General features: G+C 39.4%; 3 protein-coding genes across 5 annotated transcripts in view; 2 read left to right on the forward strand and 1 right to left on the reverse strand.

The window, feature by feature from the left end:
- The window catches only part of LOC110958116 (voltage-dependent R-type calcium channel subunit alpha-1E-like), a 53,724-nt gene extending 51,264 nt beyond the window's left edge, over positions 1–2,460 (forward strand). For all 3 annotated transcript variants that reach the window (XM_051952883.1, XM_051952882.1, XM_051952884.1), the window contains one exon: positions 586–2,460. In XM_051952883.1, the coding sequence (XP_051808843.1) occupies positions 586–1,110 (525 nt within the window). In that variant the 3' untranslated portion in view covers positions 1,111–2,460. The remainder of the gene's footprint in view (positions 1–585) is intronic.
- A 1,597-nt stretch (positions 2,461–4,057) lies between these two features.
- Positions 4,058–9,595, forward strand: LOC110958115 (RING finger protein 11-like). The gene is made up of 3 exons (XM_022204448.2): positions 4,058–4,716; positions 5,142–5,311; positions 7,036–9,595. Exons 1-3 carry the CDS (start codon positions 4,594–4,596, stop codon positions 7,205–7,207), a joined length of 465 nt encoding a protein of 154 aa, XP_022060140.1. The 5' UTR covers positions 4,058–4,593; the 3' UTR covers positions 7,208–9,595.
- Positions 9,596–10,594: 999 nt separating this feature from the next.
- On the reverse strand, positions 10,595–16,374 carry rpe65a (retinoid isomerohydrolase RPE65 a). Its single transcript, XM_022204487.2, has 14 exons — positions 14,842–16,374; positions 14,415–14,497; positions 14,074–14,224; positions 13,609–13,716; positions 13,289–13,430; positions 13,037–13,184; positions 12,431–12,512; positions 12,201–12,333; positions 11,948–12,087; positions 11,732–11,861; positions 11,518–11,632; positions 11,331–11,425; positions 11,136–11,247; positions 10,595–11,021 (listed from the first exon to the last, which is right to left on the reverse strand). The coding sequence occupies exons 1-14, from the start codon at positions 14,850–14,852 to the stop codon at positions 10,876–10,878; spliced, it is 1,596 nt and encodes a 531-aa protein (XP_022060179.1). The 5' UTR covers positions 14,853–16,374; the 3' UTR covers positions 10,595–10,875.
- Between the last annotated feature and the right edge of the window lie 135 nt (positions 16,375–16,509).

Here is a 16,509-nt window from a genome sequence, read left to right on the forward strand (position 1 = left end):
TGCTATTTTAGGTCCATAAAATCAATCATGGAGTTAAAAATGGGCTCCATTAATTGACTTTTTTATCTGGCTGTTCTCATTTTATGACAGGAAGACAGCCGGTACAGTGTAAACCTGCAGAAAATGTATGAACCATGCTACGAGTGGCATATACAAAGCACTTTTGATGAAAAATCAAACCGCAAACAAGCATTTTGTCTTTTACTTTTGACCAAAAGTAAATGCTCCAGAGAATTTTTTTTTGTCAGTCCAACCTGAAAATGATAAGTTTGAATGTGCTTTCTTCTGTTGAAGAAGCAAAACTTAACAGTTTAAAACTACTACTAAATGCATATATCAAAAATATATATGGTACCAGTTGTCAGGGATACATCTTTTAGTTTCAGAGTTCAGTGGAAACTGCAATTCTATAACAGAGTTTCATAACACCACACACTTTCATACATAATAAATTCAAAAGAACAACGAATAAATACTAAAAACCATACAAACAAAACCAGCTACTGAATGAACCTTGAGGTGAGACTGTGCTGTCATCTTCCAGGTGGTTGTTTATCCCATTTTTTTCTTCACTCTTGTCTCCAGGGAAACAGCTCGGAGAGCCCGGTGCCCTCCACCTCCGAGTCCAGCACACCCAGCGGCCGACGACCTTTGTCACAGACCCCGACCCGCTCTCGCCCTCACATCTCCTACTCCCCGCTCGTGTGTCGCACACAAGCCTCCGTCGGTGAAGACGAGGACGAACAGGGAAGCCCAGAGACCGTCAGGCGGGGCAAGCCCACGTGGGAGACCCAAGAGGGGGGTGCAGGGGAGAGGCGAAGCGAAGCCAGCCGACACCCTTCCCCACCTCGACGCTACCCCTCAGAGCCTTTCCTGGCTTCACAAGAGGACGACCACAGCCCAGACCCCTCTGGTCCCATGGAAACGTTGACCTTCGAGGCGGCTGTGGCCTGCAGCCTGGGACGCTCAAACACCATCAGCTCGGCCCGCCCGCGCTTTCGGACTGGCTGGCAGGTCCCCAACGGACACTTTCGGAAGCGTCTGGCGCAGACAGCCTCAGTCCCAGGCTGTGACCCTCTGAGCGACACAGAGGAGGACGACAGGTGCTAGAACAGGAGGCACAGCGAGGAGGAGGAGGAGGAGGGAGAATCCCAGAGAGGTGTTGGAAGCTGCTACACTGCAGCGTACAGAGTGAAGGTTAATGTGACTCTTTTTGCATCAGTGCTTCAAGGCCGTGAGCCCTCTGGATGTTTGGTTTAAAAACAAAAATGCGCACCTAAAATGACAATGAACTTCCTGAAATTGTAGTTGCCAATTCACACAGAACACTGACAATAAATAAGGTCTATTTCCTGACTTGTACTTGATTAAAGAGAGTAATAATACATCTCAGATAGTCACAGGACAGAGAAAATTAATGAAATGAATGGATCAAATTATGTCATTTGTGTTAATAGGTATTTTCATTTCTGGAGATGTTTCTAAATGATTCAGTGTTGCTCTAAACAGTATTTATCTGTGGGGTGTGTGAATATGTAACTACATTTTCTTATAAATTAGTTGTTTTGTAAATATATTGTGATCATCACACCATTGCCATTTGTTAGAAAAGATCGATACAAACAAGCCATCATGAAGAGGCAATCTGATACTTTACCAGACAATGTGGATACTAATAAGTAACACTCAATAATGCTGGATTTTTTTACAGTATGAATGAATGTGCAGGGGAAAAACTGCCTGATTTTCCCCCTTATTTTTCTTTTTGGTATTGAACTTAATAAGTTGTGAGATATGAACACAGTTATAGAATATCATAGAAAAGATGCTTACTTGTTATTTCACCACGCGTTCATGTGAATCATGCCTCCACCAAACCTCAGAATTTCTTAATTCCTTTAAAAACAGTCTTTTACTTTTTATTTTTCACCAGTCTTAACCCTTTAAATGAGAAATTCCCCAACAATTCTATTTCACGTTTTAGTTTGAGCAAAGTTGGGCATGTAATTTTACCATGAACTGGTATGAAAACACAGTCTTTCTATCTGTTTTCAGTTTTTTTTTTTCTTCCTTGTGAATATTGTATGAACCATCACGGACGATGACTGTAGAGAAACTGCAGACACACCATGACGCATTCTGCTTCAGAAATCAACATTACTCTATTACTTACTAATAATGTACAGAGAAATTATGCTGTTTGTAACATTTAGACAGAGAGAGAGAAAAAAAATAAACAGTATCAGCTGATGAGCTTTAAAGGTAAAGGAATCCTTGGAAATGTTCATTTTAAGGTTTGTGTATTTGTTTTATTTGCCTGAAGATGGCCAATTCTGTGATACTCACTTAACCAAAAACATGGAGATTTGTATCATAAGTTCCTGGAATGCAAATACTTTGTGGGTTTTTATGTGTACAATAGCTGTATATACAAATAAAGGTGTCCTCAAGTTGCCATTATTATTGGATGTCTTTTTATTTTTTTATTTTATTAATAGGTGAGACCTTGAAGCTCTGAGTGCTGTGAACACCTGCAGAAACCAGCCTGAGATTATATGATACTTTCTCTGTGTAAATGTATTGTATGTGTTACTGATGAACACTGAACACATCAGTTATCTGACAGCTGCTGACACGCATTGAAGTGCGCGCACATATTGTCAGAGCTGCTCAGTAATGGATTTTCTCTCCCTTTGTTTTTCTCTCTGACAATCTGAAGCATAGCAGGGCTATTTTACTCTTTGCATATCATGATTGGAGCCTGTAAAGAGAACAGCGAGTGAAATAAAGGATTTTCTAAGCACATAGGTCCTTAACTTTAGTAAAAACGCCAGTATGAACACTGTAAAAATATTGCATGAATTAATTTCTGTATCGCTTAAACACCTGTATCATCAAATCCTGCTTATTTCACAAAAGCTGCATTACTAATACAGATAAATTAGTGTGAGAGTCAGAGCTGTGTTGTAACTATTTTGTCTTAATCCAGTGGTTCTCAACTTTGGAGTTTAATGATTTTAAATGATCACATAATAGGTATGGTGGATGTGGTCATGTGATGATTAATAGAAGAGGAAAGGGGGGAAAAAGTTCTGCTTCATAAATTTGTTTTTATTTTTTGTAATTGCGTTGCTTTTGGGTAATGTTGAATATCTTATCTGGGCATCAAACAGTTAAAAAGTTAATTAGTTTACAATTCTACAATTCCATTTGGCAGACACTGTTATCCAAAGCGACGTACATCTGAGAGTAGATACAACACAAGCAAGGATCTAGTCTGGAGAAAACAATGTGGAGAAATGCCATAAAACAAGTTTAAATGTGATAAGAGGATTGTGGTGCATACAGGCAGTTTGGGGGGGGGGGCTCTTTGGCAGAAAGGTTTATTAGTTGGATGTGCAAGTGTGCAGGACAATTGGCCTTTTTCACAGAAACTGTTTTACATGTCATTGTAGGAAAAGCACAGATTGAGTAAAGTAAATAGAAAATTAATCATGCTAATATATCATTTAGTTTCAGTTTCAGGATCCTGATATTGTGCATTTTGTCTTGCTTTCACACTGTAATGCTTTTAATACAGAGAAAAAGCAACTAGGTATAACTGAATCATAAATATTTTAAAGTAAATAAAATATTCAAAACAAATAACAGTTAGTGTGTATTTTAGATGCACTACATTCAGAAGACATTATTACAGTATGAACAGACAAGTTCAGTATTTGTTTATAGTGTTGAAATTGACATTAAATGTCTGATTAAAACTTTCAAAATCAAGTTCAGATCAAGACAGAATTGGTGACAGTTTTAAAATGTATTTCTCCATATTTTCAAATAACTCAAGTATTTTGGTGAAGTGGGACACACATATAAATAGGTATAGAGAATAATGATTTAAAAAGTAATTATTGTGAGTTAAAATAACGAATTTATGAAATCATGTAGAATAATTCATTAACAAGGTATTGTAAATATGTCTGTGTTATTTTTATCACAGAAAGGGGAGGGACTTTGGCGTTCTGTTGGACTTACGTATAGAAAATCACCCAATCGGCGCGCAGAATTACACCATTACGTCATATCCAACGGACCGATAACATGTCCTCCGGTTGAGGAAAGAGCTAGCAAGGAAGCAAACTGTTCAGTGTTCCTCACGAAGTTCAAAGTAGGAAATGTCTCTTCAATTCAACATCAAGACAGCTCAGTGTTGCAGCTGAAGTAGATATTTTGTAGAAATTGTTAGTCTTACAAAGGAATGAGCGATACTCATCAAGGAAGTCGCCCAGCTGGCTAGCGAAAAAGTAGCTAGCTAGGCTGCTAGCCTTCGTTAGCAAGGGAGTTCTTTGTTTTGCTTTTCAGGTGGAGGTCGGTGTTGTCATGAAGCCAAACTAGTGTGGATACTAACACTAATATTTGACGTCTACGCGGGAGTTTTATGATCATGTCAAGCGCATCTTTGACAATACACAGTTGAACAGTAAATCCGTAGTTTCTCGGATATTAGAAACACAAACTAACATTAGCCACCGAGAGCAACTTTAGCAACAAAGACCTGATTTTTGACGTCGGCTCGGAAAGGACTGGAGACACGAAGATATGGGCAACTGCCTCAAGTCTCCGACATCAGACGACATTTCTCTGCTTCATGAATCCCAGTCAGACAGGGCGAGTTTCGGTGACGGGACAGATCCAGACTTGGAGCCACCTCCGCCGTACCAGGTGACAGGCTGCTAACACTCAACTTCTGGCTTATTATTTCAAGAAAGAAAAGTTTATGGCACACAAATGGACATACGAATGTGAGATTAATGCTTGTTACGTGTCTAAAAGCTAATATACTTTAGTGTCCATAAAAATCTGCTTGTATGACGTGATTTTGGGAATACTTCAGTTTCATGTCTGTGGCCTTCACAGAAGTAATCCTCGACTCCTGTATAATCAACATTACACCTGAATAAACGGAGAGCTTTCAGACCCATTTCTTTAAGTGGCCTGTCAGGAATAGCTGGAACACACAGCTGCTTTTTTTCCCCCAGTTAATCCCTGCAGAGCCCGATCAGTCAGACCACTTTGTGAAGACAGAGTGAGCTGGCACAGGAGATGACTGTATTGTTTCATCTTGGTGTTTCTTTGTCTGTTACCAGGAGCAGGCTCACATGCCCATGTACCATCCCACGCCTAGTCAGGCCCGTCTGGCCACCCAGCTGACAGAGGAGGAGCAGATCCGCATAGCTCAGCGCATTGGCCTCATCCAGCACCTCCCTAAGGGTGTTTATGATGGAGGACAAGACGGCTCAGAGAAAAAGATCAGAGAGTGAGCATTTTTGCTTGTGATATGTTTATGCCTAGCAAGGTTGCATGGGAAACACTAATGTCAATATCACATTTTTAGGTTTTTGATCTTATACATACTGTTTTTCTTATAATATGCTAGAAGACGCATCATGAGCAAAACAAGCAGTAAACACTATGACTGAGCATTCTCGCTGTGAAACTGCCTTGTACTGATGACAGCTTCAAAACCACAGATTCAGACAGCCAGCGTTTCATATGTAACAGACAGTCTTGTCAACTTTCTGGGGAGGACTTTCCTTATCGTCTTCTCATGTAACCATACATGTCTCAAGCATGTATGGTTAAATTACCCCAATGTTACAACTTGCTGTTGTGTGGCACAGACTAGTTTTAGTGTTTGAGCAGGATTTAAGTTGAGCTGGTGTGCTCAAGTTGCAGCAAGTGGCAGAGGGAGAGTGCAGTCTTCGTAGAGCCAAACATTCTGAAGGAGACGACTATGTACAATTTCATTGAAGACCTTTAAAGACACGAAAGGAATTATTGTCATGGAAGAAAAAAATAATATGCGATTGTTCCTGCTGTCATATCTTTAATCTCAGATAGGAATGTGTGATGTAATTGTTCTGAGAAAAAAGTCATTAGTGATAAACACATAATGCCGAGCACAAGCAGGTTGAAGCTGCCACAGAAATATTTTACTGTACCTGAAACAGCTCCTCAATTAATAGAGTAGTTGTCCGACTGGAAATCAATCACTATTTTGCTCAGCTATAAACTCTCTGAATTCATGACATTTGAAACTTTTGTGGCAAATTTTTGACTCTAAAAGTGCCTTGACTTAAAAGCCAAACTCTGGCCTCTTGAACCTTCTCAGAGGTTACAGTTTGTTACAATTTCTATGTGATATATAATCATATTTACAATATATTTGGGTTGTTGTTCAAACAAAACTAATCACAAGATGTCACCTCAGACATTTTGCATGCTGAACAAAAAGTCATTTGATTAATTGATAATTGCATCTAATTGTAAGTTGCAGCCCAAAAAGCAGTAAAATGATTTGTAATCTGGATATAAGTTGTTTTTAACATGAGGGGTGAAATTCTCTACCCTCAGATGTACGTCACTTTTGATAAAAGCATCAGCTAAACGAAATTGTAGAAATACATTTAAAAAAGACACTTAAAAATATATATGCACTTTAAATGCTGTTGTAATCCTTAGTTGACTTGACTTTTGCCTTCTTGTTCTTAATTCACTTAGTTTTTTGCCTTTTTAAATCTTTTTAATTATATTTTGTTATGTTTCTATATTTATATTATTTTTTTAATCTCAGAATCTTCTCAGTGTTTATTTCATGTGTACTGTTACATGAAGAGGGAGTAAGGTGATTTCGGTCCTTGGTATGTCATGTACATATTGAAGAATCGACAATAAAGCTGACTTTGACTAATTTCCAGTGACGTAAGATGAAGAGAAACAGCAAAAACTAACATAAGAGCTGTAATCATCAAATATGTGGCATGTTTACCTAATAAATGTTATATTTTTAACTGATTATCAGAATTGTTGCCCATTAATGCTCTGTCTGCTACATTGATGAATATTTTCAGTTTTCCTGTAAGCATTAAAACCATGAAGAGAGAACTTTAAAGATATTACAGTAATGCATAAATTATTCAATGTTGTCTATCTGCTATACAGTCATGTGTTTTTTAAGCTTTTTGTTTTTATTGTTTTCAGATGCGTGATCTGTATGCTGGACTTTGTTTACGGGGACCCCATCCGGTTCCTGCCGTGTATGCACATCTATCACATGGACTGTATAGACGACTGGCTGATGAGATCCTTCATCTGCCCCTCCTGCATGGAGCCTGTGGATGCTGCCCTGCTCTCCACCTACGAGACCAACTGATTTTCACCCCTTCTCTCCCATGCTTAGATCAAACCCGACCCTTCCAGCCCCGAAACCTAACAGCTGCCCTCTTGTAGAGTGAGAGGAGCTGACGAAAGAAAAAAAAAAACGTGTGTTGGCTGTTGTCTTGCACTTTGAAAATTTCAACCTTCACTCACCTAACGTTGGCCTTTCATGCCCCCAGGTCTGATGCTGAGTAAGCTGGTCTTAAACATTGGTTACACAAGTCCGTACGGAAACTGTTTCCCCACAACTTTGCATGGTTGTGTTTGTGTGCGTTCGTCATGCTGAGTCAGTGTCCAACGTTGCCGCTAACGGCGAGTGCGTGTGGTTTGTGTGTGTGAGAGCTGTTTGGTGACTGTTCATTTCCACTCGAGCTGGTCTCAGTGGCGTTTCTCCTCAGCTGACACCAGTTCACCTTCATTCCCAGCTGATGATGAGTTAAATGGACAATTAGATGAACAAATTATCGACCAACGCCGAGAGGTGTTGTTGGATATGTTTGATTAAATTTGTGGTTTCCTGTGACCACATTAAGCAAAGCCTTCGGAACATATTGATCTCCTAAACATGCTCTCACATTAAAATGGCCAAACACTTTGAAAATACGGGAATACGCGACTGATGTTTACACTGTTGGTGTAGAAGAAACTGAGCCTCCAGCTAGGCAAGATTACAAAAAAATATGCACACACTTTACAGAAATCACCCAAAGTATAAAAGTATGCAGTGTTTTACTTTATGAAGATCAAAACTACACAATATTTGTCTTTGGCCACTGCTTTAAAAATGGTCAGGCATTTAAAAATGTTTTGCGTTGAAGGGAAAAAAAAAGATGTTTGTAACGTGAATGTTTCAACAGACGATGTGTAACGTAGCTGACAGCCAATGTAAAGGGCTCATTCGTGCATGGGCAGGTGGATCAGTCGGTCAGAAATTAGAGACGCTTGCACACACTTTTCATCTGATCCAGAGATTTGCACTTTACTTATAGGACAGTATCTAAAACAATATATTAATATATGTACCTTATAACCTTGCACTATCAAAACTTCATTCCTTTATCTCCTGAGATGCAAAAGCTATATAGCTGGTAAAGATGTTTTCAGAGCTGTCAGTAGTCACTTATCACATTGAAGTAAGCCTGAAGACGCATTTCATGAAATCTGTGGTTTAATAGTGTGAGAATTCGCTTTGTTTTGCGATTTGGATTGTTCTTTGATTTTTGATTCTTGCGTGTGAGTGAAGGGACAGAGGGTTGCTGAATTTTAAAGGAAGAGTTTGACATTTTGGGACATTTGCTTGGTTTCTTTCTTGTTAAGAGTTGGCTGTAGAAAAATTGAAACTTTCATGTCTGTGTAGCTGGTGTACCTTGATGCAGTTGGTTTAGCATAAAGGCTGGTGCTGTGAAAGCAGCTACGCTTGCTCTGTCCAAAGGTCAAAAACCTTACTTGTGTTTTTTGGGAGTTCTCTGCTCTCATCTTTTTTACATTTACAGCCTAACAAATACCATGTAACATGTCCCATTCATCTGCTATACCCACTTTGTTGTGTAGAAAATCTAACGGGGGTAATATTAAATGAGAGGTTAGGGATACCGGGACAAACCATCACTGGACTGATATAAATGTTGCTTATTAAATTTAATAAGTGCTGGTTAGCTAATCTTTGAGCTTTGGACAAAGCCAGGTTTCCAGTCTTGATACCACATTAAGCTAATTGCTTCTCTGGTCCAGATTTTTAATTTGCATTGAGGGATGACGGTTATGTCAGCCTTTATCTCTTGGCAAGAGAGCAACTAATGTTGAAATATTCCTTTAATACATAAAAGGCTCCGTTTGCAGTGAAGCTGTTTTAATTATACATCTACAATACTGCAGTTTCGCTTTCTCCACACCTATCTATACATGACATCATATTTTTGCGTTTTGTTACACTAAAATGAGTGTTTTTATTTTGTTTCCGTTCACCGTAGCAGTAGTTAGAAGCATTGCTTTCCTTTTGAATCGTGGCATTGTTTGGTGATGGTGGTGTTGGTGTCTTTTTTTTTTTAGTTACTTGTGTTTTACTTTAATGTGTTCTGTTACAATTGTGTAAAACCCACTGCGTATTTAGGACATAAAATATATAAATATTACACTGGTTTCAGTCTGACTGCAAGCCTCTGTCCCCGCTGAATTTCAAAGTGTGAGAGACTTTACTTATGGTGTGATGGTCAAAAGTGAGATATTATTGTTCTCCACTGAGCTTTCCTTTGCTGTGTTTTTTTCAATTTGAGTTTATTCTGATCATTAATATTTCCTGTAATCTTGTTTTACTTCTTTCTTTTTGGAAGGCTGAGAAGCCCTCGTGTAAAAAAACGTAAAAAAATAAAGAAGAGAAAAACTATATTTGGGTTTGTTTAATTAAAATACAATCAACCCACACCTCCCAACTTGGAAAACCAGCAAATAAAATGGACCAAATGAATGCAAAGGGGCAGATTTGTGGCTGTGTGATTACCAAAATGGGAGATTACAGAATATACAAATGCAAAATATTCCTTTGAGCCTTTCGTTAGAGCAATCCTGAAATCTGGCAGTGGAGTGGAAAACGTGACTTCATAATCATGGTTCTCCTTTTTGATTGGTGAGCTCAATCCATTGGTGACAGTTAGTGTTTGTTTTCCTCTGCTTGCATCAGCTGTGGAGGAAACATATGAATACAATTCCCTGTTTCAAGTGTTTCTTTTTACATGATGCATAATTACCTGAGATTGGAGTTACAGCGACTAAAACAGAAGGCAAATCCTCTGCTTATATAAACTGAAATGTGGCGTCCGTGGGGTCATGACATGGTACACAAGGGCCACACATCCATCTTAATCCACTGAAAAAGAACAATTGATTGCAACATGCCCTTTCTTTCCTCAGCTTAGGCACTAACACAGTTAATCAGCTTTGCAGTGCTGCAGGATCTGCATGCTTTTGCTTTTTAGATTAGATTTAGACAACTTTGAGCAACACAATAAAGAAGGACATGGAAAGGTCGCTCGTTAAAATGTGACTGTAATGAGATTTTGTGTGGCAACATATTAAATCTCTGCAAATATCTGGAGAATTTAGGCTGAAAAGGGTAATTGACCCAGTTGTTTTTGCTTTCATGTCGGTTTATTGAGAGAAATACTTGCTTGTTTTAATATAATGTTACAAATGTATTGAGATAGAACCTTATCAAAATAAAAAAAAAGACATCCTTTTGTCTCAGTGGGCAGCCCTTGTGCTGGAAGGAATTTGGTGTGGTGTTCAGAAATATTAAAGCTACTCTGTATCTCAAATGAAGGTCAGGATCACTTGTCATGTTCCGCTGCTGCCTAGCAAGTAGCACATGAACATACCATTTAATAGATCAATACAAAACAGAAAAGTGTGTTTTTATTGACACATTTACCTTTGCAACCATGAATTATGCGTGTGCAACCTCAAATCCATTCTCTCATATCGCAGCTCAGAAGGGATCCAACAATGTGCACTAGCCACAAATGAGGACGTAACTATTTTTTTTGTCAACAAAAACAACTTTATTTTTTCTGACCCGATAATATTTCTTGTCTTTACTGTTTTAATACTAAGTGGCAATTGATAACCAAGAAATGGCCGATTATTGTCGATACCCAAAGAGATGCATGATTACGGTTTGTACATCCCATGAAAGGTGACAGGAATGGAACACTCCACCTCTGCTCTGGCGACTTCAGACAGATCCTTGGCGTTGAGGATGAGGAGATATGCAGGTCTCTGGGAACCAGGAGCCGCCACGATGGTAAGCAACACTCCTGTAAGAACAGCAGACGGCAGCCTTGCTTAGAATTCAATTTAACGATTTCGAGTGAATTACAAATAACCTTAACGCAGTTCCCATCACTGTGCTATAATTGCTGTTTTCTTACCGTCATCCTCATCCACCGCCTCAGGAGTCTGAACAAACAGGGGCTCTGAGGGGTAGGAGTCTGGCTCCTGCCATACCCAGGTCTCCTTGGTCTTCACGTTTAACTTGCAGATCTACACACAAGTTAGAAAAAAATCAGCTAACGAGCCTGCTCTCCTCCATCCTCAACTTAAAATCAGGTGTTGAACTCTCTTACCCTGTCTGGAATGAAATGGTTGAGCCCGAGGCCGTAGGCGTAGGTGTAGTTCTTCCCTCCGTACCTCTCGTAGTTAATCTGAGGAAACTCAAAGGCTGCAAAACCCCAACAACAATAAATTACTATCCAATGAAGATCTTTCCAGCATCTAATATAATCCCATGTGTCCTTAGGAGTGTACTGGTACCTTGGCGTGGTCCAGAGAACAGTATCTCAGGCTCCAGCCAGATCATCCCGTCAGCGTGCATCGTGGCTGTAGCTGTGGTGTATGGAAGGCTCACAAGATTCTTCCCCTGCTCCTCCTACATCAAGCAATAACAACAAAGGAGATGGGACTTTTCAAATAAGACATCTGTAGGTTGGGTTTCCTGTACATGTGATGAAGAAGATCATTGGCTCACCTTGTGGATGTCCAAGGGAATGACGTATCTGCGCACCTCCGGTTGGGGCGCCATCATGGCCGCCTTTTTCACCTCGTCCCAGTTGGCTCTCAGGTTCGCCAACCACAGGTAGTTGTAAACAAACTCAAAACTGCAGAGAGAAAGAATAATGAGTAACAAGATCTGCGAATCAAACAAATCTGCAAGGGAAATATGAAAATGTAACTATCCAGTTACCCTTTCCATGCACACAGGTCGACAACAACGAATCCTTGGTCCTCATAGGTGTTGATGTGGTGAAACATGCCAATGGGTGCTCCTTTGAACCTGTGATCGATGTACTCTCCCGGGTCTTTCCTGGCAATGTGGAACAAGGTCTGTGAAAAGCACATCAAAATGGATGAGTTTCAGCAAGGAGAGCGCCTGATAACATGGGTTTAGTACATTTAAGATGGATGTTTGAACACATGAATCTACTCCAAGTTCTTACCCCCTGGCTCTCATTGGACTCGAAGCAGTCCATGTAGTTGGAGCCACGGATGCTCCAGGCGCTCAGGAACTTCAGCAGGTTGATTTTCACTGGAGTCTCCACGAAGACAAAATAGTTCTCTGACATGCCGAAGCTGAGTTTTAAAAAATAAAAAAAAAAGGATAAAAACATAGACTTTAGGCATTAACATTTATGTCAGTCGAACCAAAATTGAGTCTAAAACCACAAACCTGTGCACGTAGGAGGGCTTGAACCTCTCATGGCTGGGGAACTGCACCACCACCTTGGACTTCTCAATGGGATCAGATTTATCTAGGAAAGAAAGGTGGTGATATTTGAGAGATATCACTATTTTTTGTTTCCCTTATGGAGCTTTAAGGCTGTAATAAAATCCTCACTGTCTGACAGCATTAGCCTGCTCCCGCTCCTCTTAAATCTATGTATGTTTACACTGAGAGAACCAGTCAAATGCAAGCTTTTATCCAGTGCTTCTCATATCTCCTTTGATAAGAAATTTATATTTGTGCACTTGAGCCTTCACATTTCGATTCAGACCCCAGACTGTATTTTTAATGAATGTAAGCATTGCAGCTGTAAATATTTTAGATTGAGCATCATTTTCTATCAGCACATTTAGCCTGACATAGTTGGCATCTTTGGAAGACTGCACTAGAATAATTTTTGGACATCAGACCATGCCAGCTTGTTATAAAATTTTAAGTCCAGGTTGCTATTTACCTGCTTATTTTTAGCACAAACTGAGCAGAGTTTAAGGAGAGGCCACTGCTGAACAAGTGTCTCTTGTGTTTACTGTTACATGCAGAGCTGATTGAAACCTTTCTGTGTGGGTGGGATCCGGACAATATTGTAGGCCAGCGTTGCTCCTTTTCCCATGCAGTTTCCGATGTTATACACAGTCCCATCTCTCTCAATATGAGGGTGGGCCGTCACCCCGTTAATATTGATATAGTTGCACATATCCACCTGCGGAGAAAATAAAAGCATTTTACTGAGCGAACAAAAATCCAGAGCTTAAAATCGGTCAAATCAATCTCCCTGCTTGAATTCTGCTAAATGTGTTGATGTACCTTCTTCAGCGTCTCCAGTGTATCAGGGTTTACTTTAGTGATGTAGTTGGTTTCTGTTACAGCATAGAAATCCTCACCAACAGGGTAGACGTTCACCAAGCAGTTGTCTGTGACCTCGACACCTTTGAAGTAAGAGAAAAACCTGCCAACAGAAAGAAGAAAACAAGTGGAGCCTATTCAACAGCGTAACAAATAAAGGAACCCAGAGGAGAATACCGCACATACATTGATTTGTTGCTTTTAAATACACTTTCAGTTTTCATCCTACAGTGAAAAGCATTCAGATGATCGTGAGGAAAGCTGGCACTTATGCAACCAACCTGGAGAAGATGTTTTTGCAGGGATCAGGGTATGCAAATGTACCAAACTCAGTGATCACCACACGCTTCTCTGTGATGGCTCGCACGTAGGCATCTGTTCTGACAAACCTAAATGGAGGAAAAAATGAAAACGAATTTCGCCCCTAAATATTAAACATCCATTTTGATAAAAACTAAATATTTCACTGAAATTCATTGTTCACTACCCTTAAAATCTGCTTGATTCTGTGGAGGTGCTAAGATGATACATTAAACAGCGTCATGTTCGCAGCAGAATTTCATTCAGAACTGTTTAATGCACTTGTACTCTATGTGCAGCTTGATTCGAAAAAGTCACAAAACTTTTACTATGCAACAACAACAGAAATCCAGTGCTCGCACAGTTTCAGGTCTCTGTACGTTTAATGTAATGTGGCATTAATGTAAACCATGCGGTCTGAAAATGTATTTTCCTTGAAGTCTTACTTTCGGAAGTAGGTGACCTGGCCATTCTTGAAGTCAAACTTGTGCATCAGGGCCTGGCCATCAAAGAGGTGATAGAAAGGCTCATCTCCAACCTCGAAGAGTCCAGGTCCCAAACGGAGAAGACTTCCCTTCAGAAATGAAGGAATCCTACCTGCAGAATATACAAGAATCACAGAGAGTGTTTAATGTGTCGGGTTGAACAGATGCATCTTAAAAACAATAAGAAAAGATAATCGAACAAGTCTAGCTACGTGCACATTTCTGAAACAGTTCACTATGTATGTGAATGTCAAAGAACCATTTGCCTTTTGTCTATTTATGTCTGAAACGTGCAAACAAACCTGTGACTGTTGCTGGAAGATTCTCAGCCAGCTCCTCACATGTCTCAAAAATCTTCCTGTAGCCACCAGCTGGGTGTTCAAATCTGTTATGAAAAAGTAAAGATGTCAACATACATTGCAGCTAAGTGAAATTAAAGTTGATTTTCAGCTATTTAAATGCATGTGTCTATTAGTTTAAGTAGATAACAGGTCATGCAGTTCCTGGTACAGCAGTTCAGCACGAGCTTTTAAATCTCACAGGGGCTTAACCTAATACTGACATACTGACTAGTCAAGCCACTGTGTGAAAGTTACAAGATCACCTTAAAGGCGTGTTTATATGAGCTGAATAACATTTTTGCAAAATATGAAAAATATTTCCCCACTTTTTACCGTTATGTCATTACTGAATAAATAGAATACACATCCAGATTCATTAGAAACTCACCGGCTGACCATGGTTCCTCCTCGTTATGGCAACACACAAAGCAAACTCACCGGCCACTTCTGAACTGGAAGCCTCTGAATCTCTCAGTGGCTTTGGGGTATTTATCCGTCTGGTCCACCTCATAGTTGCTACAAATCTCCTGGCCAATCATGTCACACCGCAAACAAAAATCCCATTGTGCCAATATCCTGTGTTTGACCCAATGGCTGCCCCCCTCAAACCGGATTTATTGCAGAGAATATGTATTGCAGAGAACCATGCTTGGCAAAAGTGTTGCAAGAACACGTGTGATTTTTATTTTTTTTTTACAGTTGTGTCAACTGTTCAGATGTTTAAGTCACACTACGTGCGTTATATTTCAGCACTGATGCAACACATAAGACCACAGAAGAACATTACGTTTAGACTAATAGAAAATGATTTAGAATCTGTGGGAGCCACATTAAAGGCACGTACAAACTGACAGCCTTGGTTATATATGTGTCACATTTTTAGACTTTTAAAGGAGCCACTATGAGTGCTAAATTTACCAGAAGGACCTTTAACTTGAAGAAAATATTTCCACTATATTTTTGATTAAATAATGGTTTTCTGACATAATGCACTACTAGAATGAAGCTATTAATAATGTTTACTGCAGACCAACTAACAGTGAGCTGCTCTTATTTGGTGATGTTGTACAATGACTATTACACATGATGCTAATTAGATTAAAGGTGGTCAGTTGCTCTTTGGTCTGACCACAAAATGCCCAACTTGCTTGTCTCGGTGCCACTATAATCCAAGTGTAGGGATTATGCTTGCCATAGTCTCAAAACAAACGGTGCATTGTTTCTGGGAAACAACACTATTAGGAGAGCGAGTTTCGCCAGAAGCTGTTTTGTCACTGTCACGCAGAGTTGTGACGTGGCTGAACCAGTTGACACATGTGGGCTGAATGAATGGGCAAAATTAAACATTGTTGGGATAATCTGTTTATGAAAAAATAGAGCGAGGGTCAGGGATTGAGTGCTACCACCTACAAGCATTTTTTTTATCCTGGGGCTCTCAAACGTATGCCAAGTTAGAGCTTATGAAAGCTTCAGGTCTAGAGGTCCAAACTGCCCATCAGGTTCATCTCCACCAGTATTTAGTAAACTTGATTCATTGTTTAAGATCATGTGATTATGCTGAAAGCTACAAAGAGATAAAATACAAATACAAAGTAAAATACACTCGCAGAGGAGATATAGTCATGACCTAATTTACATTAATATGGCAAGAATTTTCAAGATTATAAACACTGATGAATAAAGTGTTCACATTGTTTACTTTGGCAAATGTGCCAAATATTATATTGTAAATACTCCATCACAAATAATGATGCTGGGCTTGAATTTTGCTTATGCAAAATTAGCAACATGCTCTTATGCATTAACACACAATCATTATTTGAAGCTCATTTTAACTAGTATAGTCTGCTGGGTAGTTTTATTTGAAAAAATCCCATATCATATTTTATAAATTATTATTGTTTTGTGTCTGAGATCTTAATCTGAAAACAAACGATAAACTACAGCAGTCATTTAAATGAGGCAGAGTCAAATAAAATGGAAATACCTGAGAAAAATAAAAGTGGAGTGTACCTAATTAGAGCAGTAAATGTATTGAAGATGCAATATCAACAAT

Source organism: Acanthochromis polyacanthus, chromosome 9, assembly GCF_021347895.1.
Source record: "Acanthochromis polyacanthus isolate Apoly-LR-REF ecotype Palm Island chromosome 9, KAUST_Apoly_ChrSc, whole genome shotgun sequence".
Classification (NCBI taxonomy): Eukaryota; Metazoa; Chordata; class Actinopteri; family Pomacentridae; genus Acanthochromis; species Acanthochromis polyacanthus.